Here is a 26,304-nt window from a genome sequence, read left to right as displayed (position 1 = left end):
AAGTTTGTGTCTTACTTCAAGCCGTCTTTACACTATTCCATTTCTTAAAGTTTGATATATAATTGAAATTTAACTCACTGACATTGTTTCACAGCGTCTAGAGTAAAACTATCTTATATTTCAATCTCAACAGTGTTCATGTCCCTAACGCCATTCTGAGAATCTCGAGAACCATCGACTTATCCTTTAAAGGAACAGGATTTGTTGGACTCCACCTGTCTTTCATAGTGTTGGCCGCCAAAGCATCGAGCCGGTCTTCTGAGACATTGACTTCTTTCAAAGTTCTCGGCATACCAAGCTCACTCACCAAAGCACCAACAATATCACTTGCATCAACTGTTCCTGGCTCCAAACCTCTCGATTTCAACATTCTTTCTATGTCTTCCTGACCCCAAAACACACCACAGACTTTTCTTTGCAGTGACTTGACGGTCTCATCTCCATTTAGGTGGTTCCACCTCAATACGTGGGGCAGCATGACACATGAGGTCTCTCCATGCCCTACGCGAAGAGGTCCCAACTGGTGTCCAATGGCGTGGGAACCTCCCATCGGAACTCCTGCTTTGCCTGAAGTGTGTCAGTACCAACTTTCACAAGCGAAGGGTTACACTGACTTCCTTTCATTGACTCTATAACTCCCAGCATTTCATCAAGTCTTGCTTCTTGATTCTCCTTGTCCTTCTTAGTTCGCAGCAAAGAAGGGACCAAAAGACGAAGACCCTTGGTGTAGGTAGCATCAGTGGAATCAGTCACTTTAGGAGAATTCGAACAAAGCCCTTCAACGCAGTGATCCACAGCTCTCATACCACTGGAAATCCAGACCCGTTCGGGTGTTGAGATCGATAGTGTTGGGTCAAGTATCACTAGATTGGTTCCAATTGAAGGATGTGCAAATGAGTGTTTGCGGTGTGTTCGCATGTCTGTAGCGCCACCACTGGCGGTATATCTAGAAGTTCTTAGAGTCAGTATTCGCCCTTCTGAAAGCATTTGGAGTTAGGTCGAAAAAATTTCAGGGGTAAAAGGAGTTGGACTCGGTGGGCAAGATTATCACTTACTCTCCGCCTGACAGAGACGTAGGTATGTTGATGATAGGAATGCTACATGGCTGCAAGTCTATAGGTTTGGCGTCGGCCGCAATCTTGGCCAGATTCTCGAGTGTAAAGGCTTGATTTGCAAGCGCCTTGAATATTGTTAATCAGGCATGCTGCAATACTGACCTGGTTTAGATCTTACAAATGCGATAACTTTGGCACCATCCGTGAGAGAACCGGCCCCTAATGTGACAATCAAGTCCGCTTCTTTTTGGTTGATATCATTGACGACCTCGAGGACGTCCGTCCAGGGCACGTGCTGTTTAATGCCATATCTAACACCGACAATCTTATTACCCAATTCGGATTGTAGTCTTGAGAAATTGCTCGTCTTACTGATAGATGCGGAGACGATTACATAGACTTTAGATGCATGGAATGTGTTCGTGACATGATGAACAAGGGATTTGTGAAACGGTAGACCAGTCGAGATGTATGGTTTCTGATTGGGAGGGAATGCTAAGCGGTACGTTTCTCCTTGGGCTGCCATAGATGCTCTGGAAACTTTCACAAAAATTGAAATGTTGTTCACCAGAACCAGGTTGAAGCATAGGCGGTTGTGTATTTCCGAGAGAAGTCTTCAACCCTCGTCTCGAGGCACTGGCCCCCACTATTAGAACGCAGCTCACGGCTCCTTCAACCCCGCATCATCTTCAGTTTCTTCGCAAACAGTAAAATATCCGGAACATGACGGGGCGAAACAGTCCGTCTGCATCACACGTCTTGTCAGCTGTTGCCGCAATAGCCGTCTCTGGGCATCGTTTCGAGATCATCTGATCTCAACTTGTGAGCACTTTTTCCTGCAAGATTTCATTCGTGAGGCATTGGTCGGGGTAACCTACTACCCCACAGCATTGTCCCTAATTCCGAGGAGTAAGATCCCCACAAACAGGAGATGAGCCCTAAGGGCTCGGTGTGAATGCCGAACAAGCCTGCAGTGATCTCCCCAGGGGATGGAAGTTAGGGCGGCCCCAAATTCAGGATCGTCCTTCGCAATAGTCTCGTACCAGATGCACTGAACGTAGGCCAGGTAAACATACGACTAACTTGATACTGTAGAAAGTCAAGCATGCCAACATCATCACAACGATCAGATGTAAACAGCATTGAAAGTCAATGCCGAGCATGTCGATTTTGTCGAGCACGGAAGGTGTGAACAATCTAGAACTACCGCCAGACTTATGGAAGCTAAGTTAAGATTTGCAGATCAAGTGTGACAAGAAGAAGCCTGCGTGCACCTCTTGTGCTACTCATAAACGGCACTGTGTATATACGTTTGAAAAGCCGAAACCAAGGTGTGTGGTCTGAAGTATTCAAATCATTGAATTGGTTGACTACTGACACTTCAGGATATCAGACCATCCTCAGCTATCATCTCCGCAATACAAAGCGAGAAGCGAAGTCTTGAGAGAGTCCTCGTGAGACTCAAGAATGCTAGTCCAGAAGAGGCTGCAATCATTCTAAATGATGTCACGGTGGTTGATGGAAGTATCAAACATCGTACGACCGAGACGACAGTCTCGAATGATCTGGATGGCTACGATTGGGCCTCTGGTGATCGAATACAACAATCTCCACCTGAAGAACCACGAAACCCTCCACCAGCTGGCAATACGGTGACGGACGCCAATTATGCCGACGAAGCGGATACCCATGATTCTGATGGAGAATTTGATGCCTCCAAATACCTCTCAGTAGATGAACAAGGCCAGGTTGGGGTCTTTGGGCTTACCTCAACACTTCACAACCCTGCTGCCCCAGCTGTCTCGAAAGTTGCACCAAGCCATGACATCCGGAACCAGCTTGTTGCAAATGCAGCTCTGGAACGGCAAAAGGAGTTTTCAATCCGCCTCCTGCCGGACATCGATGGGGTCCCTATCGGTGTAGCCATGCATCTGTTAGACCTTCATTGGAACCGCCAACATCACACCTTTCTACTCACTTACCGCCCTGCCTTGATGAGAGACATTGTCCACGGCGGACAATATTGCTCCAAGTTCCTTCTCAATGCCATCTTCGCTTGTGCAAGCAAATACTCCGATAGGATAGAGCTTCGCGATGACCCGTCAAATCCATTGACTGCTGGAGGACGTTTCTTTAGACGCTGTGAAGAACTTCTACTACAAGAGCCACCATGGAGCAGACCCAGTATACCTACAGTAGTTGGATTTCTGCTCCTGGGATCGACTTTCATCTCCCGAGGTGAGATAAGCAAAGGCTGGTCTTACACCGGTTTCGCCATGCGCATGGTGTTCGACCTTGGACTTCACCTCGATTGCCGAAAGCCTGGGAGCTCAGCTGAAGATGCCGAGATTAGGAAAAGGGTCTATTGGGGTGCTTTCATCTGTGACAAACTTCAAAGTCTGTATCTGGGGCGACCATTCTCGATGCAGTTGCGAGATTGCCATGTCTCAACAGAGCTAATGGATACCATGGAGGAACTCGATTTATGGGTTCCCTACGTAGATCCTGAGTATCCAGACCCCGCTCAAACCTTTTATACGCCGACACCAGTTCACTCCGTCTCGACATTCCAGCAGCTTTGTGAGCTGTCTAAGCTCATGGCGAGAGTCATAAGCAGATTCTACTCCGCGGGCGCTACTCCGCACAAAGCTCAAATCGCTCTCAAAGGTCTCGATGAGTGCCTAACTAAGTGGCATGAGGAGCTTCCAGATTCTGTTTCTTTCCAACCGTGGTCTGAAGACCCAAACCTCTCACGAAAACTGGTATCACCAAATGTCATGAATCTCCACAACACATATCATTCCCTCGTCATACTACTGCATCGACCATTCATCTCAGAAGGTAATCTGAGATCTGGCTCGATTGCAGCAGCCTCTTGGAAGAAATGCACAGTTGCAGCAAAGAACATCACAAGCATTGTTGGAGCATATCGATCAGCCTACACTTTGCGAGGAGCGCCGTATCTGACAAGCTATGCTGCTTATGTTGCTTGCACGATACATGTACGCAATGCGGCTTTGGAAGTCAATCAGCGTGACGAGAGTTTAAAACTGTTGTTAGCAAGCTTGAAGCCACTCGACGAACTGTCTCTTCCAAATCCTGGCGTTACGCGACCTGCGAGTATCATCAGACATTTGATGCATAGTAACGGGATTGCTGAGCCCCCTGGTAAGTTATCATTGTTAACAGCCTCTTGAATCTTGTTTGTTGAATCATATGCTAAATAATTCTAGTTACCTCTCCGCGAACGAACGCAGGTTATTCATATGATGTGAATGCTACACCAAACTCAATTGAATTATCTTCCCTGTTCGACACGTTCGCGCAAGACATAAATTCAGGAGGGTCAATGCCCAATGCCGATCCCCGATTCATTGATAACACGTTGAATGATTCTCTATTTGGTTTCATGGACATTCCCTATATGCCTGATCAGCTTGGATGGGGTTGAAATTCCCAAAGGACGAGACTTGCTACTAGGACACAAATGGAATGATGAAGGTGAAGCAGATGCGATGCCACGCAAGGCAAGCATGTATTCAACGGAATCTAATGCAAAAAAATGTGCCATGAATTAGAAAGGATTTAAATTCTCGTATGAAAATGGTCTAGAAACATCATGCACAATCCACGAATCACTCACTCCAACACCCTTGGATCCTCCGCAATGATCTGATCATAATATGGCTGAAACGCCAACCACATCTTACTAGGATTCCCACTCTTCTTGTGCGTCATCTCAGCCTGCTCCTTCTCGATATAGATCTTCTCCCAGCCCGGCCCAGCAGCAGCATTCGCCATCATCTGAGAGTGACAGCATCTGTCCAGAGCAATGAACAAAAAGGCAGCTTCATCCACCGTTGCACCACATGTGATGATGCCGTGATTGCGTAAGATGATGCTGCGGTTCTTAGGCCCGAGCGCTTTGGCGATGCGAGCACCTTCTTCAGTGGAGACGACAGTACCGCCATAGGCATTGTAAACTTTGAGATATTAGTTGGTATCTTACGAAGGTACAAGGAAATGGATGAGAGAATACATACCGCTTAGATCATTGTAAAATCTCAATGCATCTTGATACAACGGCTCGATCACTCGCCCAAAACATGAAAAAGCCTTTCCGTAGACAGAATGCGCGTGACAAGCAGCATTGAGATCTGGTCTCGCCTTGTGGATCTCGCTGTGAATGGCGAATGCGGGGCCATTGATGGGAGATTGAGCTCCGCCTGGCTGGACTTCTCCATGCTCGTTGACGAGGACTAGGTCACTGACTTTGACCTGGCTAAAGTGCGTGCTGAGCGGGTTGATCCAGAAATGCTCTGTTTTGGTGTCAGAGTGTTTGCCAAATTAGGGGTCATGAGAATGAACATACCTGGATTCAAAGGGTCTCGAAGTGAGATGTGGCCGGCAACGCCTTCGTCAAATCCTTGCTTGGCAAAGACTCGGAAGGCGACAGCAAGGTGTTGCATTTGATACTTTCTGGCGGCAAGAGGGTCATCAAATTGAGGCGGTGATCGAATCTTCACTTTGCCATCTTTGTCTCCGAGGAAATGAACATCTTCGAAGAACGTGTCTGCTTTCTTTGTGGTTTTCCCACCTGGCTGAAGCCGAATCGTGGTCTCATTCTCGGTGATGGTAGATGAGGGGACTGAGGAAGACATGATTTCTGTGTACAGTACTTGGTGCCAATAAACAGATGAATTGAATTGAATGTACTTTACTTGACGGTGATTATACCTCACGCTACGCTACTTTTCGAACGGATATATTTGTAAAGAGAAACATGATCGCCATTCCCCATGCCGCCCTCCGATACTATTACCCCGCGTGGAGTGGACAGAGAGACGGGCATTTCCAAAGCGAAGAGGGGCACGGAAAGTCACAACCCGCGAATCTCACTGCCCCACTATGCCCCGCCATCCCCACAATCTTGACGCCACCGTCGATCTCCAACATATGAATTCCTTGAAGTCATGTGTTTGTGAATGAATGAAAAAACTCAAGTAAATCTTTTGGTAGTCAGCATTGAATTGGTATATTCAGAATTGCAACATGAAAGCAATTGGCGTCAAAGGAGGTGGCGGTAACGCCGATGCTCTCTTCATCGACGACAATGTCCCTGACCCGGTTGTCAGGCCAAATGATGTACTTGTTCAGATCAAAGCTTTTGGTCTGAATAGAATGGATATCATGCAGCGAGAAGCAAAGTATCCTTACCCGCTTTTACCAGAGTCGGGGACAATTATGGGAGTTGAGTTCAGTGGTGTTGTTGAAGCGAAAGGGAATGCTTGTATGTACGATGAGAGACATTAAGTCAATTACTTACAACTTGACAGGCAATTTGGATTTCAAGCCTGGTGACAGAGTGTTCGGACTCGCGTATGGAGGAGCTGTGAGTGCTTCAAATTGACGCCGAGGGTTACTGATATTTGAGATAGTATGCGCAAAAGATTTCAGTCTCTGAGAAAATCCTTATGCACATGCCACATAGTTTGTCTTTCGAGATAGCTGCAGGAATCCCAGAAGTATTTTCTTCTTCAATCATCAGTAAAGCCTACTGACAAGCTTTCAGACATATTTCACAGCAATCCAAGCAATCCATCTCGTTGGCGACCTACAACCTGGTCAAAGTGTGCTCATCCATGCTGGCGCATCTGGAGTCGGCCAAGCCGCAATCCAAGTAGCAAGGCAAGGTGGCGCATCCAAAGTCTTTTCTACAGCAGGATCGGACGAAAAGTGCTCTCTCTGCAAGTCCTTAGGAGCCGATATTGCTATCAATTACCGTTCACAGGACTTCGCAGAAGTGATAGCTGAAGAAACAGGCGGCAAAGGTGTAGATCTGATAATCGATTTGGTAGGACGAGACTACTGGCATCGAAATACGGCATCCGCGGCCATGGATTCCAAGATTGTGCTTGTAGCTGCTATGAGCGGGAGTTTGATTGAAGACTTCAATCTCAGGGCGTTGTTGAATAAAAGGATCTGGGTCCTGGCTACCACGCTGAGGACGAGAAATGCTGATTATCAAGGGAAACTGAGGGATAAGTTTGTAGAATTGGCGATGGATCATTTGGCGAGTGGAAAGATGAAAATCACGGTTGATAAAATATATCCTTGGACCGAGATTGCGGAGGCTCACAGGAGGATGGAGGCGAATATCAACGCGGGGAAGATTATTTGTCTGATTGATTAGAAATATATCTCGAAGAATAGACACTGAGATGTTGAAAGGGTTTCCAGTTAATGTCTTTGAAGTGAAATCCACAAGAAGAACGTACGTGCTGATTTTGGTAAAGGCAAGGTCTCGAATTGTCCTGTTCGCCAAGTCGCTAGTTTAGGAATTCGGGCATCTGGACCCGATCACTAAACGAGTCGCCTTACAGCGATGCCTCTACCTTAGTGCCCGAGCCGCGGAAGTCGCACTGTACTCCAGCGTCCAGTGGCGGAAATCAGCAACTCCTGCATCGCAGCATGTACGGACACTTACACTCCGTCACCTCCATCTTGCCTCGTACCACACGACACAGCACTAGGTTCCTCCCTAGCCACAAGAGGGTTAGACCGATCTCTTCCCCTTCGGGATGTTTACGTCTCGACTTTAACGTTCTCTTCCAAAATATTTTAAGTACTCACGCAATCGCCAATTGCGAAATCTCATTCAACCTCTCTCCAATGGCTCAATTAAACCCCAACTCGCAGATAACCTGCGACGTCCTTGTCCTAGGCGGCGGCAACGCAGGTTTTTGCGCCGCCATCTCAGCCGCCCAATCAGGAGCCCGAAATGTCCTGCTCATTGACAAATGTCCCAAAGATTGGGCAGGAGGCAATTCCTATTTCACAGCTGGAGCTTTCCGAACTGTGCACCATGGCATCTCGGACGTTCTTCCCCTTGTCAACAACGTTTCTTCGTCTCTTTCCGATAAGATAGATCTTTCACCTTATACCAACCAAGATTTTCTCGGTGATTTATCAAGGATAACGACAGGGAGGTATGACAAGGAATTAGGGAAGGTGTTAGTGGAGGAGAGTAATGAGACGGTGAAATGGTTGAGTGGAAACGGGGTTAGGTTTCAATTGTCTTTCAACAGACAGGCGTATGAGATTGGTGGCAGGTGGAAGTTCTGGGGTGGTATGTGTTTGAAGACTGAAGAGGGTGGGAAAGGTCTGATTGAGGATCATCAGCGGGCTGCTAAGCGTGCTGGTGTCAAAGTTCTTTATTCCACGGCTGCAAAGCAGATCTTCTCAGATCCGAAGACTGGTGCTTTCAAATCTTTACTCGCTGAGGATAAAGATGGCAAGACTCTATTGATCAATGCTAAAGCTGTGGTCTTGGCTGGTGAGTAATCCCAACAGATCTATCTTGAAATGCTCTGACAATTTGTAGCTGGCGGCTTTGAGTCCAATCCCCGGATGCGCTCTCAATATCTCGGCCCAGGGTGGGATCTTGCATACGTCCGTGGCACTCCATATAACACTGGCGAATGTCTAGAGATGGCCATTCGTGATATCTCGGCCAAGCAAGCCGGTCAATGGTCTGGCTGTCATTCCGTGGCCTGGGATGCCAATGCCCCAGCCAACACCGGTGATCGTGAGATCTCAAACGAATTTACTAAGTCTGGATATCCGTTGGGCATCACCCTCAATACCCAAGGAGTATGAATCATCCCATGCCCACGTCTTGAAAAGTACTAACGAAAAGCAGGAACGCTTTTTTGACGAAGGTAGCGACATAAGAAACTACACCTATGCGAAATTCGGACGAGCCATCCTCGCGCAGCCTCAAGGCCTCGCTTTCCAAATCTGGGACTCCCACGGAATCGCCTGGCTCCGAGAAGAGGAATACAGACCGGAGATCGTGGAAAGAGTGAACGCCTCATCCATCGAGGAACTTGCTCAGATTCTGGGCAAGTCATACGGTCTTGCTAGTCCTGACAACTTTGTAAGGACTGTGAAGGAATACAATGAAGCCGTGTACGCGCATAGACAAGAGAATGCGAACAGAAGCTTGACCTGGGATCCAGCAGTGAAAGACGGACTTTCAACTCAATCTTCGAAAGCTCAGCTCAAGGTGCCGAAGAGCAATTGGGCTTTACCACTCGAGAAAGGACCGTTCATGGCCGTCAGAGTTGGCTGTGGAGTGACGTTCACATTCGGTGGCCTGGCCGTGGATCCACAGACGGCTGGGATACTTTCGTCAAGTGGTAAGAAGGTACCTGGTGTGTTCTGTGCTGGGGAGATGGTAGGAGGATTGTTTTATGAGAATTATCCTGGTGGGAGCGGATTGACGTCTGGTGCGGTGTTTGGCAGGAAGGCTGGCAGAGAGGCGGCTAGGGTTGCTACAGGAGGCGTAGATGAGGCTGTTCGATCTAGGCTGTGATTCTAGCACGGCTTCCTAATTGTGCCCTGCTTCTCGCTTTCCTTCCCCTATCCTTAGCGAGTGTCACGTGCGAGCATGATTTTAGATTCCAGAGTCATGATCAGAATCCACGCTTTGTATTCAGTATACTACCGCATATCTAAAGCACGTTTCTTCTTCAACAAGGCTACATTTCGAGACCTGGCCCTACCACGCCTTGTGGACTGCAGATAACACTTTCATACCTCCGCACGTGCTTGAGTACAGGAAAAACCGTCGAGTAGATATTTCGCTGCAAAGAAATTAGATTTGATTTCCTAGTGGACACACCTAGTACTCACAGTAGCTTCAAGGGTACTCAGTTCCTCTCGACTCCCTCAACGTCATCTTCAAGGTAAGTAATCGGTATATAGTCTGGCTGCAAAAAAAAAGTCAATTGCAATTCGAAGTGAATTCACTAGCACGAATACAACTTACAGCTTCTCGCTTCTTGACTTCACCAACATCCTCTTCAAGATAAGTAATCGGTTTATAGCCTGACTGAGGAACAGTCAGCAAATGAGTTCAAGTGGATACATTTACTACTTACCCCCTGTCTCATGACTAGTCCTCTCTTCTCCCTGACGCTGACAATGTTAATGAACACAAAATCCAAGATCATGTTGAGGTGCACTCACGGGAGTGGGTTAGATGAGCCCAAGGCAACAGTAAATGCCAAAATGGCAAAGATCTTGGAGACGTGCATTGTGTTGTACGGCAGATTGCTTCTTGGTTATTGATCAACGAGACTTTCCAGAGACTGGGAATTTCGTCAGGATTTGAAGATGATATCGTTTCCGTCTTCCAGAGTGGATTGCGCTCTATTTATGGCGTTTGACTTCGGATCGAAACAAGTTTTATTTTGCGATCTAGATCTTAAGAAGAAATTCATAGGCTGCTTACATTGCTCGATAGAAGATAGCAAGCAGTGCAGACATACAAACGAGTATTTTGACATCATTGGCTACATGACACCATCACAGCATACGAACCTGCCAATTTGAGACTTTTTCCGAATAGCTTACGGTTACACATCTGACGCATATACGATTTAGACGATGTCAGCCGAAAAATCGTCGATCTTAGGCCAACACCCGGCGTGGCCTGTAAGTGATCATCAGTCAGCGAGCCAGTGATCAGCGAAAAGCCATTCAGCTACAGTGCTCGATAGGGACAGACTTGAGCCATTCAGCTGGATTGCCACTCAATCAACTAGAAAGTCCGCCTCGTTAATGAATGGCTTGTTGAACTACTGACCAACATGCAGGCACCGAAATCAGGCTTGAAAAGCTCTTGAACGATATGTTGTATCCGTCTAGCTACCCACATCTTTTTAATATCCGATCCGATACTGACCACCAAAGTCAACACTTGAGCAGGTTCACAAAAATCCGATTTCTGTTCATTCAGTTCTGCCTTGCCCAGATCATCATCGCAGAAAGCTGGACCATCACTCAACATGATCGATTTGTTTAAAGAACAAGGAGAGGCGCTTCTACCATCTTCAGAACTCTACGAAGGTTCCCATAGACCGAAGACCAAAAGGAGCCTCTGCACTCCAAAATTATTGACCCTGTGGACAATTATCAACCTCGTCTCTTCCCTGGCTCTGATATCGACATTTGCGCTTCAACAACCACCAACCATTAACTCTCTCCTGAAAAAGACCTCATACTACTGTACGTATATCATCTCAACTCTCAAAAGCTAAACATTCTAACAACATTAGCTCCCGTGCTTGAATCAATCGAAATCCCCACTTTCACATCTCAAATCAACGGCTCCATCACCACCACCACCCCCACCAACCTCAACCCACCACTCGGTCGTCTCCCCCCCGGCCCAGCAGCAGACCACGCATGGCACCGCTTCGAAGAAATCCGCACCGTCGCCGTCTCGAAGCAGGACATCATCAATCTGGGCAAAGATCCCTTGACCGCTGCCCGGTTTCCGGATCCGCATTGGCATTTTGGAGAAGACGCTTACATGGCGCAACTCGATGTTGTGCATCAGATTCACTGCTTGAATCAATTGCGGAAACGGGCGTTCGGGGGCTATCATCGAGATGGGGGAGAAGAGGAAAAAGAGGTAGAAGAGTGGGTGTGGGTGCATTTGCAGCATTGCGTGAGTATCCTGCTTGAGAACCTGATGTGTGGCGCGAGTACGGATATGATTACGCTGAACTGGATAGAGGAGGCGGAGTATCCGTTTCCGGACTTCGGTGTCAACAAGCAGTGTAGGGATTTTGAGGCTGTGATGGAGTGGCAAGATGCCAGAGCTGTTGATACGGACACATTGTTGAATATGTCAAAGCCGACTGAGGGAATCGAGGTGATTAAGGGGGAACGTGGATGGTGGGAATTGGTTGGTCATAGTGACTCAGTTTCGACGGGAGATATGCATTCCCATGGTATTTAGTATTCAAGGCACAGGCAGACCTTTGTAACCATTTTCATGAACTACATTATTTAAAAGTCCAATATTCTTTTTTTGGGGGGGGGCAATATGGCCCCTTGATTTAAGCGAGGCGAAATCACATCAACGGCCTACAGATTCGGATTTTCTTCCACGAGAACGAGGATTTGTATTTGACGCCATCGGCTCATTCACCTTGCCAGATCATTTGACCAATAGTGCAGGCGACTTATCCGTAACTTAACACCGCGTTCTAGACATAAAGGAGATATACGAACCCGGGAGTCTCATTGGCCGGGCAAGAAAACCCTATGCTCGGGGTTGCACTGCGGAGCAACTTTGCAATCGGGTGATCTAACCTTCTCGTCGAGAACTCGACCTTCAGATCCTTTTTCGAAGAATGATCTTGTTGGCTATTGGTAGCCAGAGACGCAATACTCTGGGCCCCTCCCTGTGGCGGCTGAAATGCATGTCAGTCTTACTTACGTCTTCGCAATCGGACCTGAATTGATAGCTTACTGCGACACAAAGGCCTAGCTTCGATGAATTGCTACAAGGGCATGATATGTCCGGAGCAGATGATTAGTTCAGTCATCTTTAAGAAGATCATGAGGTCGATCTACATCCTCGGTGACTAGGCATCCTGGAACTGCTTCCTGTTCCAGAGCCGAGAGCTCTAAAAGGTTTGATACTGAGGATTCAATTGCTGTATATAGCGAGGACAACTCTTCAAGCGGGAAAGAGAAGAATACGTCGATGAGTCGGTGAGAGCGGTATCAACGGACATCCAGATTGATATTCGTGAGATCAAACGTACTTAAAGTTCGCATCACCTCACGGAAGCTTGAACTCGATCTATCGACCTGTTGACTTTGAACTGTTGCTTATTAATTTAAATAGAGAATAAAGCGGATGAAGAGAAAGCTTTGATGTGTGTCACCTTTCTCTGTTTATCAGAATCTTCGAATCGTTGCTCTGATGAAGCTGCAGTTGATTGAAGGTATTAGATGGTGTAAATCTTTATTGGCATTTCTATTCCAAAATGGGTGGTACTTACCATCGTAAGAAAACCAAAGATCCTGACCGATACCGCACCATTACATCAGGGCCACACATCCTCTCTGCCCCGAAAGACGCTCCATCACTATTCGTCCACTGGCGCCTATCCCCTAAATTTCTCGAACCTCCATCACAACCCCAAAGAAACAATCTCCGCGACGAAAGAATTAAATTGTGTATGCTAAACCACCTATATCCCCCCAAGGTATCTCATTCCCAAACAGAAAGCAGCGCTCCATGCATTCATTCGCTTTTCCCCCATTCCATTCCATTCCCTTCCATTCACAGCTTCCCCTGATGCACAACCTGCTCCTCATCCGCAACATGCTCATGCTCATGGTCGTGCGTCTCGTGGTCCTCCAAGTTCGACTTGCCGAATATCGTGTCCATTTCCTCGAGCGTCTTGCCTTTGGTTTCGGGGTAGAGTGTTGCTAGGATCTGTATTCGTTAGTAACCTGGTTTGTCGAGGATAGATAGGTAGGGGGAATGTACCACTACACATGCCACGTTGATGGCGAAGAAGATAAAGTATGTCTTTGAGCCAATGTTGTTGATAGCCACTGGGAAGAATTGGCCTACGACAATGGAGCCGATGGCACCGGCGCTGGCGCAGATACTGATTCCCTTGGCGCGGATTTGGGTGGGGAAGATCTGGAGGTGTTAGTTTGGCTTGGAAAGAGGGGAGGTGGGAATACCTCAGTTCCGTAGACCCAGGCGTTGGGGCCGAAGCCGACGGAATATCCGAAGGAGAAAAAAAATATGAATACGATACAAGCGTAATCTGAAGCGTGGTTTGAGTTATGTGGGTACGCGAGAGGTAAGGCGCCGTTGACCTGTCTCACTGTTAACTGCCAGTCAACTTTCGCTGGGACGTAACATACCACCATAGCAACAGCCATGACAACGGCACCAATGAGTAACGAGTTCCTCCGTCCAATCTTATCAATGATGAACATTTCCATAATCGTCAACCCAATCTTCAACGTGCTTTCAATACCACTAGCCATCAAACTCAAATCCTTGGACAGACCCAGAGCAATGAATACCGTAGGCAGGTAATACTTGATAGCCGTAGCACCACACATCTGAGCCATGAATTGAAGCAGAGCTCCCTTCCAGAGACGACCAAATAGGAATGGATCTGTGAAGAGCTCGTACCATGCTACTTCCTTGACTAATTTGTTGGTTTCGATACTGTCTTTGATCTCGGTGAACTCTTCTTCGATTGCGGCTGGGTTGTTTTCAGCGGCTCGAAGATAGGTTAGAGATTTGTAGGCGGCGTCGGTGTGTCCTTTTTCTAGTAACCAGCGGGGTCTGAAGAGTCAACTTGTTGTGAATCGAAATGAGAGTGCACTTACGTTTCTGGTAAGAATGGTAATCCGACAATGAAGATTAAAGCTGGGATGAATTGAAGCGCAACGGATTCTCTCCATCCCTCATAATTACCAAGTTTGGAAGTCCAGTGAGAATAAGCATAGCCGGCCCTGTCAAGGGTTAGTATGAGACTTGTCTGAATGCTGAGAAACGTACCAAAACGCAGCAGCCAAACCAGTTACCATTCCAATGTGATTCATGACCACAAGACCACCTCGCTTCTTTGCTGGAGCAATTTCACTGAGAACGATTAGCTTTATCCTCCCCCAAGGTGGATTCACAACCTCTGGTACAGCGGAACAGCTGTTGAAATCAAAGCATTTCCAAGTCCAGAAATAATCCTTCCAATAATCATCATAGCATAAGCATCCTTGCCATGAGCACCAGTCATTACCGCTGCACCAACGCAGGTCACGACAGCGCCTGTGAAAGCCGAGTATCGTCGTCCCACACGATCGGCAAGTGGTCCTGAGAGGAAGACATAGCCTATCCAAGTTCCTAGGTAATAAATGGCTGTGATGAGACCTTTTTGAGATGCCCACTTTGAAGCGGGCTTGACGCTGTGGAGAGCCTTGATAAATCCCGGGTTGACAAAGATCGTTGCCAGAATACCAATATTATAACTATATCCTTGGTGAGCCCAAATTCAAGATCCACCTCAGTCGACCGCTCGTGATGCTGCGATATTTGGCGACTCACCCCCATAAAAATGAACCCAGACCACAAAACAGCGACAGGGTCGCTAACCTCGCCGTCGCCTTGGTCGGGATAAAAGCGGCCATCTTGCACGGGGTCGTTCTCGTCTCGTCCTGAGATATCGAAATACTACCGTACGCCGTCGTGGTGGAATGCGAAGGTCCCGGATCCAACAACCTCGACTGATCTCGATGTTCACAAGACATGGAGAACCCCTCCCCACACAGAGAATATATGGTCACCAAAAATTGCAGCACCCTAATGTATTCTGCCCGTCGGTATTGCTTTTTAGGGTATTGCTTTTTAGGGTACGGTGGCCGCCTCTGCCGTTCCAGCCGTATGTAAGCTTATCCAATTACGCTGCGGATGCGACGCCCAACATGCGATGAGAGACAGCCACCACGCTGTCGGGTATGTATGCTGGCGGGAGGTGCCAGGAGGGTGGATTGGCTGGGATGGGATGGGGAGGATGATCGCTGGTTTTCTGCACCGTGCGGCACTTTTGTCAACGAGAGCGTTGAAAGAAGCTTGAAGGCTTCAAGCTGCTTTCAATCGGTCGATGGTCCACAGTGGAGACCAATGATCGGGCCAGGCCTCGCTCGGGAATCCAGAAGTAGTGTTAGACGGGTGGAAATAGTGGTCAGAGTAAGTAGTGTAGACGGGTGGAAATAGTGGTCCGAGTGTTCTGCAGGCGCAACACCAGAATCTCGGAAGTGGGTTCTGCAGTTCTCTGAGGTTATGGTCTCGCCCTGTGCCGTGTGCAGGGCAGCGGAGTGAGTGTTGCGATTTGGCGATGGAAGCGTGATCGTCTTCTCTCCAGAATGTTTGTCTTTGATGATGGATTGTTTACAGTAAGGTTAATAAAATTAATGCTTGGCCGAGACAAGGAGCAGAGAGAATTGGGTGAGGAAGAAAGGTGTTTGTGTTGTGTTGACCACGCGAGCACGATCCACGATACATCCGGCAGATCATGTTGTGTTCAGTGACATTTTTCTCGTCTCCTTCCGCCTTCCTCATCCCAAGAACGAGTACTACGTAAGCGCCTCTTGGTGACCTGACCTTCTTGATCCAGCGCCACCGCACAAATTACAGAATGCCGCAATTATCATTTATTGCTTGGCTTCTTGCATGACTCTGGAATATCCCGGGACATGTAAGTATGTCTCTGGCTGAAGATACACATCCTATCAAATCCATCATCTGCGGGGTGGCGTCTGTACAGTATTGCAGGCTGATTTGAAGTGATTCGCCACAGCGGGGAGAACCAGCATGGACAGGAGAGGAAGAAGAAGCCATATCACTTCGATGTACCATTTGGGGGTAGCATCCACGCCAATATCAATGAATGGTATTGGTCCAGAATCATCCCAAACAGGAATGGTCGCTTACCCGTCGATATTGTTTGGAGAAGCTGAGCTGAGCCGGGAAGGACACGAACTTGATTGATTATTGTTCCACAGCCAAAATGGGAGAGAGAGTACTACTAAGCCCGCCGCGAATAAAAGTATTGAAAGTGACCTGACTCTTGTCTCTCCCTCTTTTCGCAAATCTTCCTCTCGACGCGACACATGCATGCGATTGTTTTGAAATAATTCTCCTCCTTATCGCCCCACAGAATCCTTATTTTTTGTTGGAATGGCCGATCCGCTGTGAACGGTACGGAGATTTTTCGTCGAGTGACTTACCCCCTGAATTCAGCCCAGGAAGGCAACTTCCGTTCCCGGAATAGAGCTGAGCGAGCTGAGCGAGCGAGCGAGCGACATCCTGAACGACTCTCCTCTTCACTCTTCCCACGACACGACACGACACACGCGTGGAGGGGTCGACGACACTCGTTCTTGAGCTTGGATATCTATACATCGCATCCGCAGTCATTCGTTTGTACATTCGCGGCTCTGAAATTCCAAGATGAATCCAACGCGAGTGTCGGACCCCGCGATGGCGACGGGATCAAAGGGGGATGGGAAACCGAAGCCCGTTACTTGGATGTCTCTACCTCACAAACCACAATTATTTATTCTCGCCATCTGTCGCCTTTCCGAACCTCTATCTAATACCTGTCTTCTTCCGTATTTATATTACCTCATACGCTCTTTACAACCTACAGATGATACAAGTCCAGCTTCGATTTCGAGACAAGCAGGTTTACTAGTATCTCTCTTCGCCCTCTCACAATTCGCGACCTCGGTCCCATGGGCCAGTTTCGCCAATCATTTCGGCAGGAAACCTACAATTATCATTGGAATTGTCCTCTCAATAATCTCCAATGTCGGATTCGGTTTCTCAACCACGATTCCGGCCGTGATGTTTTGGCGGATTCTGGCGGGGTTGGGAAATGGAAATATTGGCGTGATGCGCACAATGACAGCTGAGATTGTCAAGGAGAAGAAGTACCAGAGTCGTGCATTCTTGTTACTTCCTCTGATCTTCAATGCGGGTGTTGTCATTGGCCTTTTCCTTGGAGGATGCCTGGCACAACCTATTATCAACATCCCGTGGCTTTTTGGACCCGAAGGAGCGTGGAATTTTGCAAAGGATCCAGAAGGAGTTGCGTGGATGCGAGAATACCCTTTTGCTCTACCTACTCTTTTCAACGCTGGAGTTTTGATGTGTAGTCTCTTCTTTGCAGTCTTTGGATTGAAAGAGACTATGCCTGGGAAGACTGATCATAAAGATTGGGGCTTGGGAATTGGAGATGCAGGAATCCGACTTTTTAAACGTCTATTCATGAAGGAGAAATCCTCTGGCTATGCAGTACTCAACACAGACGAGCGAAACGATAGCGAAATTGGCCTCCTCGAAACCGAACCCAACACCCCAAAGACACCACTTCCACAGATCAGCCAACCCTCCACCCCACGACCAAGACTCTCCATCTTCTCCAAGGAGATATACACCCGCGAAGTTCTTTACACCTTTATATCCTTCGCCCTCCTCCCCCTCCACAACGCAGCCTTCATGCAAATCTTCCCCGTCTTCCTCTCCACACCCCCCTCATCAACCCCCTCCTACTCAGCCATCAAATTCAACGGCGGCCTCGGCCTCGCCTCCCCCACAATCGGCATCTTCCTCTCCGCCTTCGGCATCTTCGGAATCCTCATCCAACTCCTGATCTACCCCTCCCTCCAAGCCTGGCTCGGCACCCTGCGCAGCTACCGCGTCGCCCTGGCCATCTTCCCCATCGCCTACATCGTAGCGCCGTACATCTGTCTGATCCCATCGAGTAACTTCCCGGCTCAGGCGGCGGCTATCGCGTGTATCCTCTTCTTGCAGGTCACGGCCCGCACGTTCGGGATCCCGTCCACGGTTATCTTGCTCACGAATTCGGCGCCGAGTCCGTTGGCGTTGGGGGCTGTGCATGGGGTGGGGAATATGCTGAGTAGTTTGGCGAGAGCGGTGGGTCCGGCGCTGGGAGGGGTGATTTTTGGATGGGGAGTGGAGGATGGTGCGGTGGGGTTGGTTTGGTGGGGGTATTTGACTGTGATTTCGTTGGTGGGGTTGGGGTGGAGTTGGATGTTGAGGGAGGGGGAGAGGCCAGTTGAGAAGAGAGGGAGGGAGGAGGGGATTGAGCTTATTAGGTCGAGGGATGAGAGTGAGAGACGGAAAGAGGGGGATGAGAAGGGGATTGATAGATAAAGGTGTGATTTAGATGTTTATATGAATAGATGTGTACATGACCGGTCTTTGCAGATGGTGGTACCTGTGATTGCATAATAGTCCCATTCCCTTGCACGAAAGAGCGACTCAGCAACATTTCTCGAAGCATGCACCTTCTCCTCTTAGCTTCCCATAACATAAAATCCTGCTAAACGACCAACCTACCTCATCCATAACTCCCAATAACCAATCCTCATCCTAAGTAGCAAGCAGGTGATCAACAGATCCACATTTCAACCTTAAACTAAGCCAGTAGAAGGATGAAAATGCTGGTACCCGGGTCTCCTGGTTACAGTAGGCTATGCTTGCTTGCTTGTTCGTACCGTGCTGGAGAACTTTTACGAAGGGGGTTTGGAAGTGAGGATGAAGGTTTTGAATAGCTACTCTGATTGAATTTCTCGAGGTCCAGCAAGAAGAGGCCCTCTAGTATTCAATAGCTGATTCTCAACCTTTCCCACAGTCATCTTGGGCCGGGTCGTTGTCCCTGCCGGACATCACTAAAGATCTATTCAAACTTCAATTCCCAACCATGATAATGATCAAGCCTCTTCCCATCAAAGCACTCCGAGCTCCAGGAACACAGACTTCAAATCTAGAATATCCGTCCGTCGATATCTGAACTCTTGGCGAGTAAACCCAACAAACACCCAAAACCATAATTCCCCCCTTCCAAAACACCAACTTAGAAACTTACAAGCCGTAAGTATTCAGAGCTTCATCCTCGCCCAACGAGCAAGGGAAACAGACAAGTGCCGATACCGCTCCCCACTCCTCGACCAGAACCAGAACCAATCACCAACCTCTCCTTTCGAAGGCTAGGTAGGGCCCCGCTTACCACGTGGCTGGCTATTGATGTGGATGTGTTACAGTACCACAGTTGTGGCACACCCACGTATGCACATGCACGCTGGACGGAACGGAACACACGGCTAGGTGACGAATGGGAGGTGTTGGGTGTAGGGAGGGGGTTTAGTGGGTTTGGTCAGAAAGGTGGATGTGGGTTTGAGTGTGGTGATGATGGATGGGAGGATGGTTTTGGAACTGGGGGGGGGTGTAGGGAGGATAGGGAAAGATGCGGGAGGTTGGGAGATATGGGATTTTGGGGGGAATGAATTCTTTGAAGCAACTCGAAACAAAGTTGGACATGGATGGCTAACAATCTTCCGAGGGGATGATGAGTGATAGCTTGCTGGAATTAAGCTCCATCCAAATTCCAATGCTGTTTGAAAGGTATTCAGATCAAGCGTATGCTGCACTGACCGGAGTGCTTGGACTGGTGAAATGCAGGAATCGCTACAGGATCGCTCCGATGTGCTTCAACTTCTCTTTCAAGATTTAAGTCTTGGAGGAGCTTGATGTATAAAGCTACAGAAACAACTTCTTGAGCCAGATTGATGATCACCCCGAATTTCTCAGACATTCTTCTATTGTCGTCAAGTTTCTTGGGGTTTGTGTAGCAGCAGTTGTGATAGTGGGATCGACAGTCTGCACTAGAAACAAACACGACTTTCAACAATAAAATACGAGGAAGCTTCCAAAGGGTTACAATCGAATGCCAAGACTGTGGAGATCCGCAACATATGCCAAACGGGACGTTGACGAAATTGCCTTTAAGAGAAGGGAGTCGATCAATGGATGTTTATGATTCCTCGAAGCCACTAATACTGAAAGCAGAGCACCGGTGAGAGAATTGCGAGGGAAATTCTGTCTGTAATGGCTTCAGCCTCACGCTTGTGGCTTGAGAAAAAAAAGGGGGAATAAGATAATGAAATTGAGATGATTCAAAGATTGAGAGACTAGCCTTCAAGGTATCTTTCCTGACTCTCAAACTCCATTCCGTGAGGTTCGAGATATCGTCAAGACATCGAGAGAATGACAGCTTATCATACAGATCGGATGGTTTTGTACATTAGCAAGCGCCTGCAGGTTCGAGCTTGTGGTGAGAAGAAGCAATTGCATGGGGAGGGGATTCTGTTGAGATGCGTACGTCCGGCAATGAGAGAGTACGTCATGCTTTGTACGATTTCTTCGAATAAGAGACAGGTGTTGCTCTGAGTATTCAGTTAATATTTTGAGGGCGTCTTTCGAATTTAGGAAGAGTGAAGGAACCGGACTAGGAGAGTCGGAGACCTTAGCATGCTGACGCAGTCTGAATTTAATGCTTCCAGGATCTGTCTTTCGTGGATGCTTTGCAACCTTATTTTGGCCTCTTGATGGGAATTCATTCTTAACATTGGATGGCTCGATTGGCCAAGACAAGCTTCTTGCCATGTTCAGAGTCCTAGCGCTCCATCGGTGTCACGGATGAGAGCTTTCTGAGTCGCGCACGTGACTGATATATCTCTGATGCTTTGAAGCTCTCCTGCTCGCAGACCCAAACCATGCATTATGCTGAGAGTAACACTGGAATTGATGGTGATGTAAGTCGTCGACTCCAAGATCTCGACTGTTGATCAGGAAATAAGCTCGGTCACGCACTTCGGACTTTCCTGACGGACTCAGGAAAAACCTTATTCCGGCCCCGGACATAACGAGCACCAAGAAAACACACTCCGTGAAGTTGACTTTGCTTCAGTCCGAATCAAGGGATGTCGGAGATACGATTTCTCTCGATGCCGTCACAAAGTCTCACGAAGATTGAAATAGAATTCTTGAGATAGATCATATATAAGCTCGTAGCCACAATGTCAAACCGCATTTCAATTCTCAATTCAATTTTGTTAACATCTCGTGATCCAAAATATACTTCACTTTCTCATCATGGCAACATATAAACCATACTCTCGTATCAACGCCTTCTTCCCTCCTGCCCCAACATATACAGACTCCAATCTCCCTTCCCTCCAAGGAAAAGTTCACATCGTCACCGGCGCCGCTTCAGGAGTTGGATATGAAGTCGCGAAATTCATCTACCTAGCAGGTGGAACCGTTTACGTCGCAGCCAGATCAACAGCAAGATGTGAGGGAGCTATCGAGAAGATAAAAGCAGAGACTGCATCAGAAAAAGGAAAGGGGAAGTTGGACAGCTTGGTGGTAGATTTGAGTGATTTGAGGACGATCAAGGGTGGCGTGGAGAGTTTCTTGAAGAAGGAACAGAGGCTAGATGTATTGATTCATAATGCTGGGATAATGAGTCCGCCGGCTGGAAGTAAGGACAAGTTGGTAAGTGTCCCAATTGATCTCGTAGAAGAAGGCAGCTGATGGGATCCAGGGCCATGATCTCGAATTCGGGACAAATGTTCTAGGACCATATCTCATGACTCTTCTCCTTGAACCAATTCTCATCAAAACAGCCACTCTTCCCGATACGCCAAAGCTCAGCGTGAGGTTGGTGTGGGTGGTTTCTCTGGTGCAGGGATGGGCTCCAGTAGAGGCTATGCGATACGAGAAAGATGGTACACCTGTGGTTTTGAAAGGGACCATGGAAAATTACATGCAGAGTAAGGTTGGTGATGTTTGGCTTGCTACCGATGTCGCCAATCGTCTGGGAAAGCATGGAGTTATGAGTGTCGTAAGTCGAGAGCATCTTGACTGTTGATAAACACTTGCTGATATCGAACGGAGCCTGCATCCTGGTGTAGTGAGAACAGAGTTGCAAAGACATTGGCCACTTCCAGTTCGGATGTTGATAGTAAGTTTTTAACCCCACTTATACCGCTCATGCTAAAGTATGAACAGGGTGCGATAATGAAGCCTTGCGTATATGCTGCATATTCCGAACTGTATGCTGCCTTCTCCTCGGATGTGAAGCCTGAACAGAATGGTGGGCATCTCATGGCATGGGGTCGAAAAGCAGATATGCCTCCTTATATCTCTGCGGGATTCAAGAGCAAATCCGAGGGAGGAACGGGAGGAGTTCAGAAATTCTTCGAATACTGCAACCGGGAGATCAAAGACTACCTTTGAGGTGTTTGAATATGTGTAATATAATATTTCGTCCTAGTTGAGATCAAAATTGTAATAATCCTCATTTCCCGTCCCAAAGTCTTCTGTAAAATTTGGCCATACTTGGTCATTGAGTTGTTGCGGCCGAATGTGGTTGTCGAATAATTCCTGGCATTATTAGCAGTGGCATCCGGGCGGAGAAGGAAAACATACCCAACTGAAATCGCTTGGTACAGCTGCCGCTTCTCCCCAAGACTCCATGGGTAGAAATGAAAGGTCAATATCCAACGGTAGTTCACGACCCGAAGAAGGGCTTGTGTCTGAAGCTGCAGCGATGGGCAAGATGTCTGAAGGTGGCAACGCTGAAGATGAACCACTGATCGAAGAATCGCCTGCAGTATCCAGTGAGTACGTGTGCACAACGACAACGTGGAACGTTTCTGAAAAGACGTACCATTCAGTGAGAGATTGGTTAGCAGATTCGACGACAACAGATTTGATGTATAACTTTCGCAACGGTCCATAGTGTCCTCAGCTATGGTACTGGGATCGCTTGAATTCCGGAGTATTGCCAAGTTGACTTTTTTCAGCATTATCTTCAGCACAGCCGCAGCTCTCTTTCCATCAGCTGTCGGGTTAGTGCTTTGAGTCCAGATTCGGTAAGACTCTTCTAAAGCCGCAATTGTGTTCTGTTGCTCTTGTGTGATACCGTTCTTTTTGGTGGGGTCACGATCTGTCCCGATATTGCGTATGACACTTAGGTATACTATCATAGCAGCCAAAAGAAAGTCGTGCATTGACAACGCTGATTGAAACCAACGATCTCGAGCTAAAAGACCTCCTGGAAGGCATACTTCGTGAGCCAAGGCTTGGATTCGAAGCAGCTGCAAAGAAGAATCTAGTCCAGCATCTTTAGAGTAAGCGAATCTTGAATCTTTTTTCTCCTTGATGAGATACTTCCGATGTAACATGCAGCGACTCTTCTGGAAAAGTAGCTCGATGCTGATTCGCCTGACAATTCGTTCCGGCTTGTCTGTGATTGGAATGCCAGAAGAGGGTAATTGGAAAAAGTGAGGAACTCGGGCGTGAGCGTCCATGAGCTCTGAGTCTAATTTCATGACCTCAGAGTACGGAGGTAACGTGAGTAAGTTTGCGATGGTAGCAATCTTGCAAGATATATCGCAGATCCTGCTCTTGGTAACCATGTAGGAAATAGGTGTGTGTTCCGAGTCAGGTCTGGGACCAGGCAATTCAGTCATGTTCTCCGCAATATCATCATCTCTGAAGTTGCCAGGGTAGAGTGTGTCGCTGTCAATGCTTTGCATCGTGGAAGGTAGTCCGATATGGAAACTCGCAAGCAGATCAATCTGCTTCATGTGATGCCACATTCGTCGACGCATTTCGCCTTGGAAAGGAGTAATATGGCCACCAATCTTGCTCGAATCTCGATGTAGTCCCATACGCAACCCCAGTCTGACAGCATTACCAACGAGCAAGTAACACTGAACTTGATCAACTTTGTTGAGCAGAAACTCGCCTTCCATGTAGATCATGAATGTCTCTAGCGTGTAGGGCCCAGGCTTTGTGTAATGTGAAAGCACCAAGGCCTGAATAGAGCACTGCCGATAAGACCGGATCATTTCTGATGGAGATCCACGATTGTCCGGGGACTCCTCGCCAGCACCAAGAGCAACCAATGTGGCGATAACTAAGATGGAATAGAGTAATGCTAACCAGGCTATCGGTGTATCGTTTTGATTCGACCAGAAGTGTTGGTACTAGACATAATTAGCGACTTGCTTCATCTCAAAATTATTGAAGAATCTGAATTCAGAATCCGTGAGTGGTGGGATAAGCTCGGACTCCATGTGATCCAGTCAACCAAGAAGCTACATCTTGCTATTCAAACTCACTAAGTATCGGTATTGTAGAAAAAAGATAGGAAGATAGCTGTACAAATGTCCAGAAATAATGAAATACTAATTACCTCTTTCTGAAAGGTGGGGCTGTGGAATATATCTAGCATAAAGGCCAACATCAGCAAGTGAGGCTTTGTGAGGGGGACTTCAACAGCTGACTCACGCAACGTAGGACTGTTCGAGTTGAAGTATCGAGACACCAATTGATCAACAGCCAGTCGAGGAGGTAATGCAGCAAGTAAATCAAATTTCGTTGCTGGGGTTTCGATATCAAATGAGAGAGCTGCGGTAGGCCACATTCCGTCTTCTTCATGATTATCGTCGTCAACTTCTTCGTAGAAATAACTTTTCACTTCCTCAATATCTTCGAGTATTGCTGCCCAGTGAGTCGCTCCGACATAGGTCGTCTCATTTTCGTCCACAAGAACCTTCCCAGATGAGGCTTCAGGTGCACCGAATCCGGTTGTACTGGCATTTCTCGATTGCTCATCCATCTGAAAATTGATACTAGGAGAAGATTCATCTCCGTGGCTTCGACTTTCCATCGGGCTTTGACCGGACATAGCACCCTTCACCAGGCTTTCCAAATGTTTCAATCTGTTTTGCATGCTCACTGCCGGTTTTCGACGAGGTGCCGGCCGAGGGAAGATGCATTGCGATTCTCTTCCTTTTTTGACACATTGTGAACATGGCTCTTTTCGATCGCATTTCAGCTTGGCGTGCCGACAGTTGGTGCAGCTCAACTGGGCTCGGTTTCTTTTCTGAGTTGCGTGTCGGGATTCATTTGTTGATGATGTGAGAGTGCCATTATCACCTGCTGGAACGAGGCTTGGAGCGGAAGGGGAGTTCATTGATGGAGGCATCTTAGGAGTGATGGTGAGATAGGCTTGCGATGTTGACGTTGGTGAGCCACTCGATCCTTTGTCATCCATGATCAGCCATCGCGAGCACAAGCACGTGATTAGTCATTCGAAGAAGAATTTCCCAAACGGGAGTCTTGGATGAAGTATATAAGTCAGGTAAACTTTGAGATATACATAGTGCTAAATTTCATAGTTTCTTTATTATAGCTCATGAATAGAGACCTTGAGATAAGCGTAAAACAGAATTCGAGACTGCTTTGAGCCATAAGACCGCACCCGTCCCTCATTTCAGCACAATCAAAAATAGAACATGAAGATATACTCAATCCTAAGTGAAAAGAAATATAACAAGCTATGAATTGATAAGTTGAATAAAATTTATCACGTGCCAAACTCCATTTTCAGCTCTGCATAGGTAGATATCTTCGAGGTGTACGAGCTTTGTTAGACAGGACTTTCGGATGTCACGGAAGTGCAGCCAATGAAGAATCTTCCATATGTTACTTGGAACACGCACCTTCCTACTTCAGTATAATGATTTAAAGGGACTTATTGATATAAGTAGAGTCCTCACCCAGTGCTCAACAGCATTTTGCACTCATCACAACAACAATTGTCTGGACGACGAGTGTCGCAGACTTGAGAGATGTATTCGCCAAACACTGTCGCATCGTACACGATGGAGGAGATAAAATATGGTGCTCTGTTCTCACGCCACACCGAGCGCCACTATTCGCCACCAAAAGTCGGGTTGCGCCGTTGCCCTCGGTCTAAATCAATCCAACGGCAACATGTTGGTGGTGTGCTCTTCAACGTCGTGATCCTCGATTCACGACTTTCTCATAGATGACGAGCTTCCTGTTTGGGCGTTTTGAGGCTTTTCAAAATCTTGCTGCGAGATCTTGGCACTGCAGAGAGGTCGCACAATGTCCAGAAGTCATTGGAGCTTTGGGCCGTCAAGCGACAGCAACTTGCAGCCGAACCCG

General features: G+C 47.5%; 12 protein-coding genes across 12 annotated transcripts; 7 read left to right on the top strand and 5 right to left on the bottom strand.

The window, feature by feature from the left end:
- Nucleotides 1-110: 110 nt before the first annotated feature.
- On the bottom strand, nucleotides 111-1,827 carry LY89DRAFT_632519 (Dehydroquinate synthase-like protein). The gene is made up of 4 exons (XM_018211307.1): nucleotides 1,234-1,827; nucleotides 1,056-1,180; nucleotides 615-946; nucleotides 111-567 (listed from the first exon to the last, which is right to left on the bottom strand). Exons 1-4 carry the CDS (start codon nucleotides 1,579-1,581, stop codon nucleotides 137-139), a joined length of 1,236 nt encoding a protein of 411 aa, XP_018061048.1. The 5' UTR covers nucleotides 1,582-1,827; the 3' UTR covers nucleotides 111-136.
- A 44-nt stretch (nucleotides 1,828-1,871) lies between these two features.
- Nucleotides 1,872-4,635, top strand: LY89DRAFT_403835 (uncharacterized protein). The gene is made up of 4 exons (XM_018207281.1): nucleotides 1,872-2,241; nucleotides 2,298-2,386; nucleotides 2,449-4,223; nucleotides 4,289-4,635. The coding sequence occupies exons 1-4, from the start codon at nucleotides 2,161-2,163 to the stop codon at nucleotides 4,504-4,506; spliced, it is 2,163 nt and encodes a 720-aa protein (XP_018061047.1). The 5' UTR covers nucleotides 1,872-2,160; the 3' UTR covers nucleotides 4,507-4,635.
- LY89DRAFT_692308 (aldolase) lies at nucleotides 4,605-5,857 on the bottom strand. The gene is made up of 3 exons (XM_018216511.1): nucleotides 5,428-5,857; nucleotides 5,099-5,374; nucleotides 4,605-5,038 (listed from the first exon to the last, which is right to left on the bottom strand). The coding sequence occupies exons 1-3, from the start codon at nucleotides 5,714-5,716 to the stop codon at nucleotides 4,695-4,697; spliced, it is 909 nt and encodes a 302-aa protein (XP_018061046.1). The 5' UTR covers nucleotides 5,717-5,857; the 3' UTR covers nucleotides 4,605-4,694.
- Nucleotides 5,858-6,107: 250 nt separating this feature from the next.
- Nucleotides 6,108-7,248, top strand: LY89DRAFT_602819 (quinone oxidoreductase putative; the record flags this gene model as incomplete). The annotated part of the gene is made up of 4 exons (XM_018210268.1): nucleotides 6,108-6,345; nucleotides 6,392-6,447; nucleotides 6,494-6,580; nucleotides 6,628-7,248. The coding sequence occupies 4 exons, from the start codon at nucleotides 6,108-6,110 to the stop codon at nucleotides 7,246-7,248; spliced, it is 1,002 nt and encodes a 333-aa protein (XP_018061045.1).
- A 287-nt stretch (nucleotides 7,249-7,535) lies between these two features.
- On the top strand, nucleotides 7,536-9,612 carry LY89DRAFT_661694 (FAD/NAD(P)-binding domain-containing protein). Its single transcript, XM_018212615.1, has 3 exons — nucleotides 7,536-8,391; nucleotides 8,440-8,708; nucleotides 8,758-9,612. The coding sequence occupies exons 1-3, from the start codon at nucleotides 7,728-7,730 to the stop codon at nucleotides 9,430-9,432; spliced, it is 1,608 nt and encodes a 535-aa protein (XP_018061044.1). The 5' UTR covers nucleotides 7,536-7,727; the 3' UTR covers nucleotides 9,433-9,612.
- A 7-nt stretch (nucleotides 9,613-9,619) lies between these two features.
- On the bottom strand, nucleotides 9,620-10,225 carry LY89DRAFT_403808 (uncharacterized protein). Its single transcript, XM_018207280.1, has 5 exons — nucleotides 10,089-10,225; nucleotides 10,001-10,037; nucleotides 9,889-9,951; nucleotides 9,753-9,829; nucleotides 9,620-9,703 (listed from the first exon to the last, which is right to left on the bottom strand). Exons 1-4 carry the CDS (start codon nucleotides 10,154-10,156, stop codon nucleotides 9,770-9,772), a joined length of 228 nt encoding a protein of 75 aa, XP_018061043.1. The 5' UTR covers nucleotides 10,157-10,225; the 3' UTR covers nucleotides 9,620-9,703; nucleotides 9,753-9,769.
- Nucleotides 10,226-10,855: 630 nt separating this feature from the next.
- Nucleotides 10,856-11,235, top strand: LY89DRAFT_692307 (uncharacterized protein). The gene has a single exon (XM_018216510.1). The coding sequence runs from the start codon at nucleotides 10,910-10,912 to the stop codon at nucleotides 11,159-11,161; it is 252 nt and encodes an 83-aa protein (XP_018061042.1). The 5' UTR covers nucleotides 10,856-10,909; the 3' UTR covers nucleotides 11,162-11,235.
- A 27-nt stretch (nucleotides 11,236-11,262) lies between these two features.
- Nucleotides 11,263-11,868, top strand: LY89DRAFT_602677 (uncharacterized protein; the record flags this gene model as incomplete). The annotated part of the gene is made up of 1 exon (XM_018210258.1): nucleotides 11,263-11,868. A coding segment is annotated over one exon (606 nt), but the record flags the coding sequence as incomplete, so codon positions are not given.
- A 1,338-nt stretch (nucleotides 11,869-13,206) lies between these two features.
- LY89DRAFT_602710 (general substrate transporter) lies at nucleotides 13,207-15,080 on the bottom strand (the record flags this gene model as incomplete). Its single annotated transcript, XM_018210262.1, has 8 exons — nucleotides 13,207-13,362; nucleotides 13,417-13,575; nucleotides 13,620-13,757; nucleotides 13,806-14,238; nucleotides 14,283-14,408; nucleotides 14,455-14,538; nucleotides 14,583-14,921; nucleotides 14,998-15,080. The coding sequence occupies 8 exons, from the start codon at nucleotides 15,078-15,080 to the stop codon at nucleotides 13,207-13,209; spliced, it is 1,518 nt and encodes a 505-aa protein (XP_018061040.1).
- Nucleotides 15,081-16,959: 1,879 nt separating this feature from the next.
- LY89DRAFT_543983 (MFS general substrate transporter) lies at nucleotides 16,960-18,540 on the top strand (the record flags this gene model as incomplete). The annotated part of the gene is made up of 1 exon (XM_018208216.1): nucleotides 16,960-18,540. A coding segment is annotated over one exon (1,581 nt), but the record flags the coding sequence as incomplete, so codon positions are not given.
- Nucleotides 18,541-21,411: 2,871 nt separating this feature from the next.
- LY89DRAFT_712463 (putative short-chain dehydrogenase) lies at nucleotides 21,412-22,557 on the top strand (the record flags this gene model as incomplete). The annotated part of the gene is made up of 4 exons (XM_018217982.1): nucleotides 21,412-21,813; nucleotides 21,863-22,162; nucleotides 22,214-22,282; nucleotides 22,330-22,557. 4 exons carry the CDS (start codon nucleotides 21,412-21,414, stop codon nucleotides 22,555-22,557), a joined length of 999 nt encoding a protein of 332 aa, XP_018061038.1.
- Nucleotides 22,558-22,713: 156 nt separating this feature from the next.
- Nucleotides 22,714-25,318, bottom strand: LY89DRAFT_702815 (uncharacterized protein; the record flags this gene model as incomplete). The annotated part of the gene is made up of 4 exons (XM_018217274.1): nucleotides 22,714-22,928; nucleotides 22,991-24,314; nucleotides 24,524-24,555; nucleotides 24,619-25,318. The coding sequence occupies 4 exons, from the start codon at nucleotides 25,316-25,318 to the stop codon at nucleotides 22,714-22,716; spliced, it is 2,271 nt and encodes a 756-aa protein (XP_018061037.1).
- Nucleotides 25,319-26,304: the final 986 nt, after the last annotated feature.

This window comes from Mollisia scopiformis, assembly GCF_001500285.1.
Source record: "Mollisia scopiformis unplaced genomic scaffold LY89scaffold_41, whole genome shotgun sequence".
In the NCBI taxonomy this organism is placed as follows: domain Eukaryota; kingdom Fungi; phylum Ascomycota; class Leotiomycetes; order Helotiales; family Mollisiaceae; genus Mollisia; species Mollisia scopiformis.
Note: the sequence above shows the minus strand (reverse complement) of the source record. Positions and strands in the feature narration are given on the sequence as shown.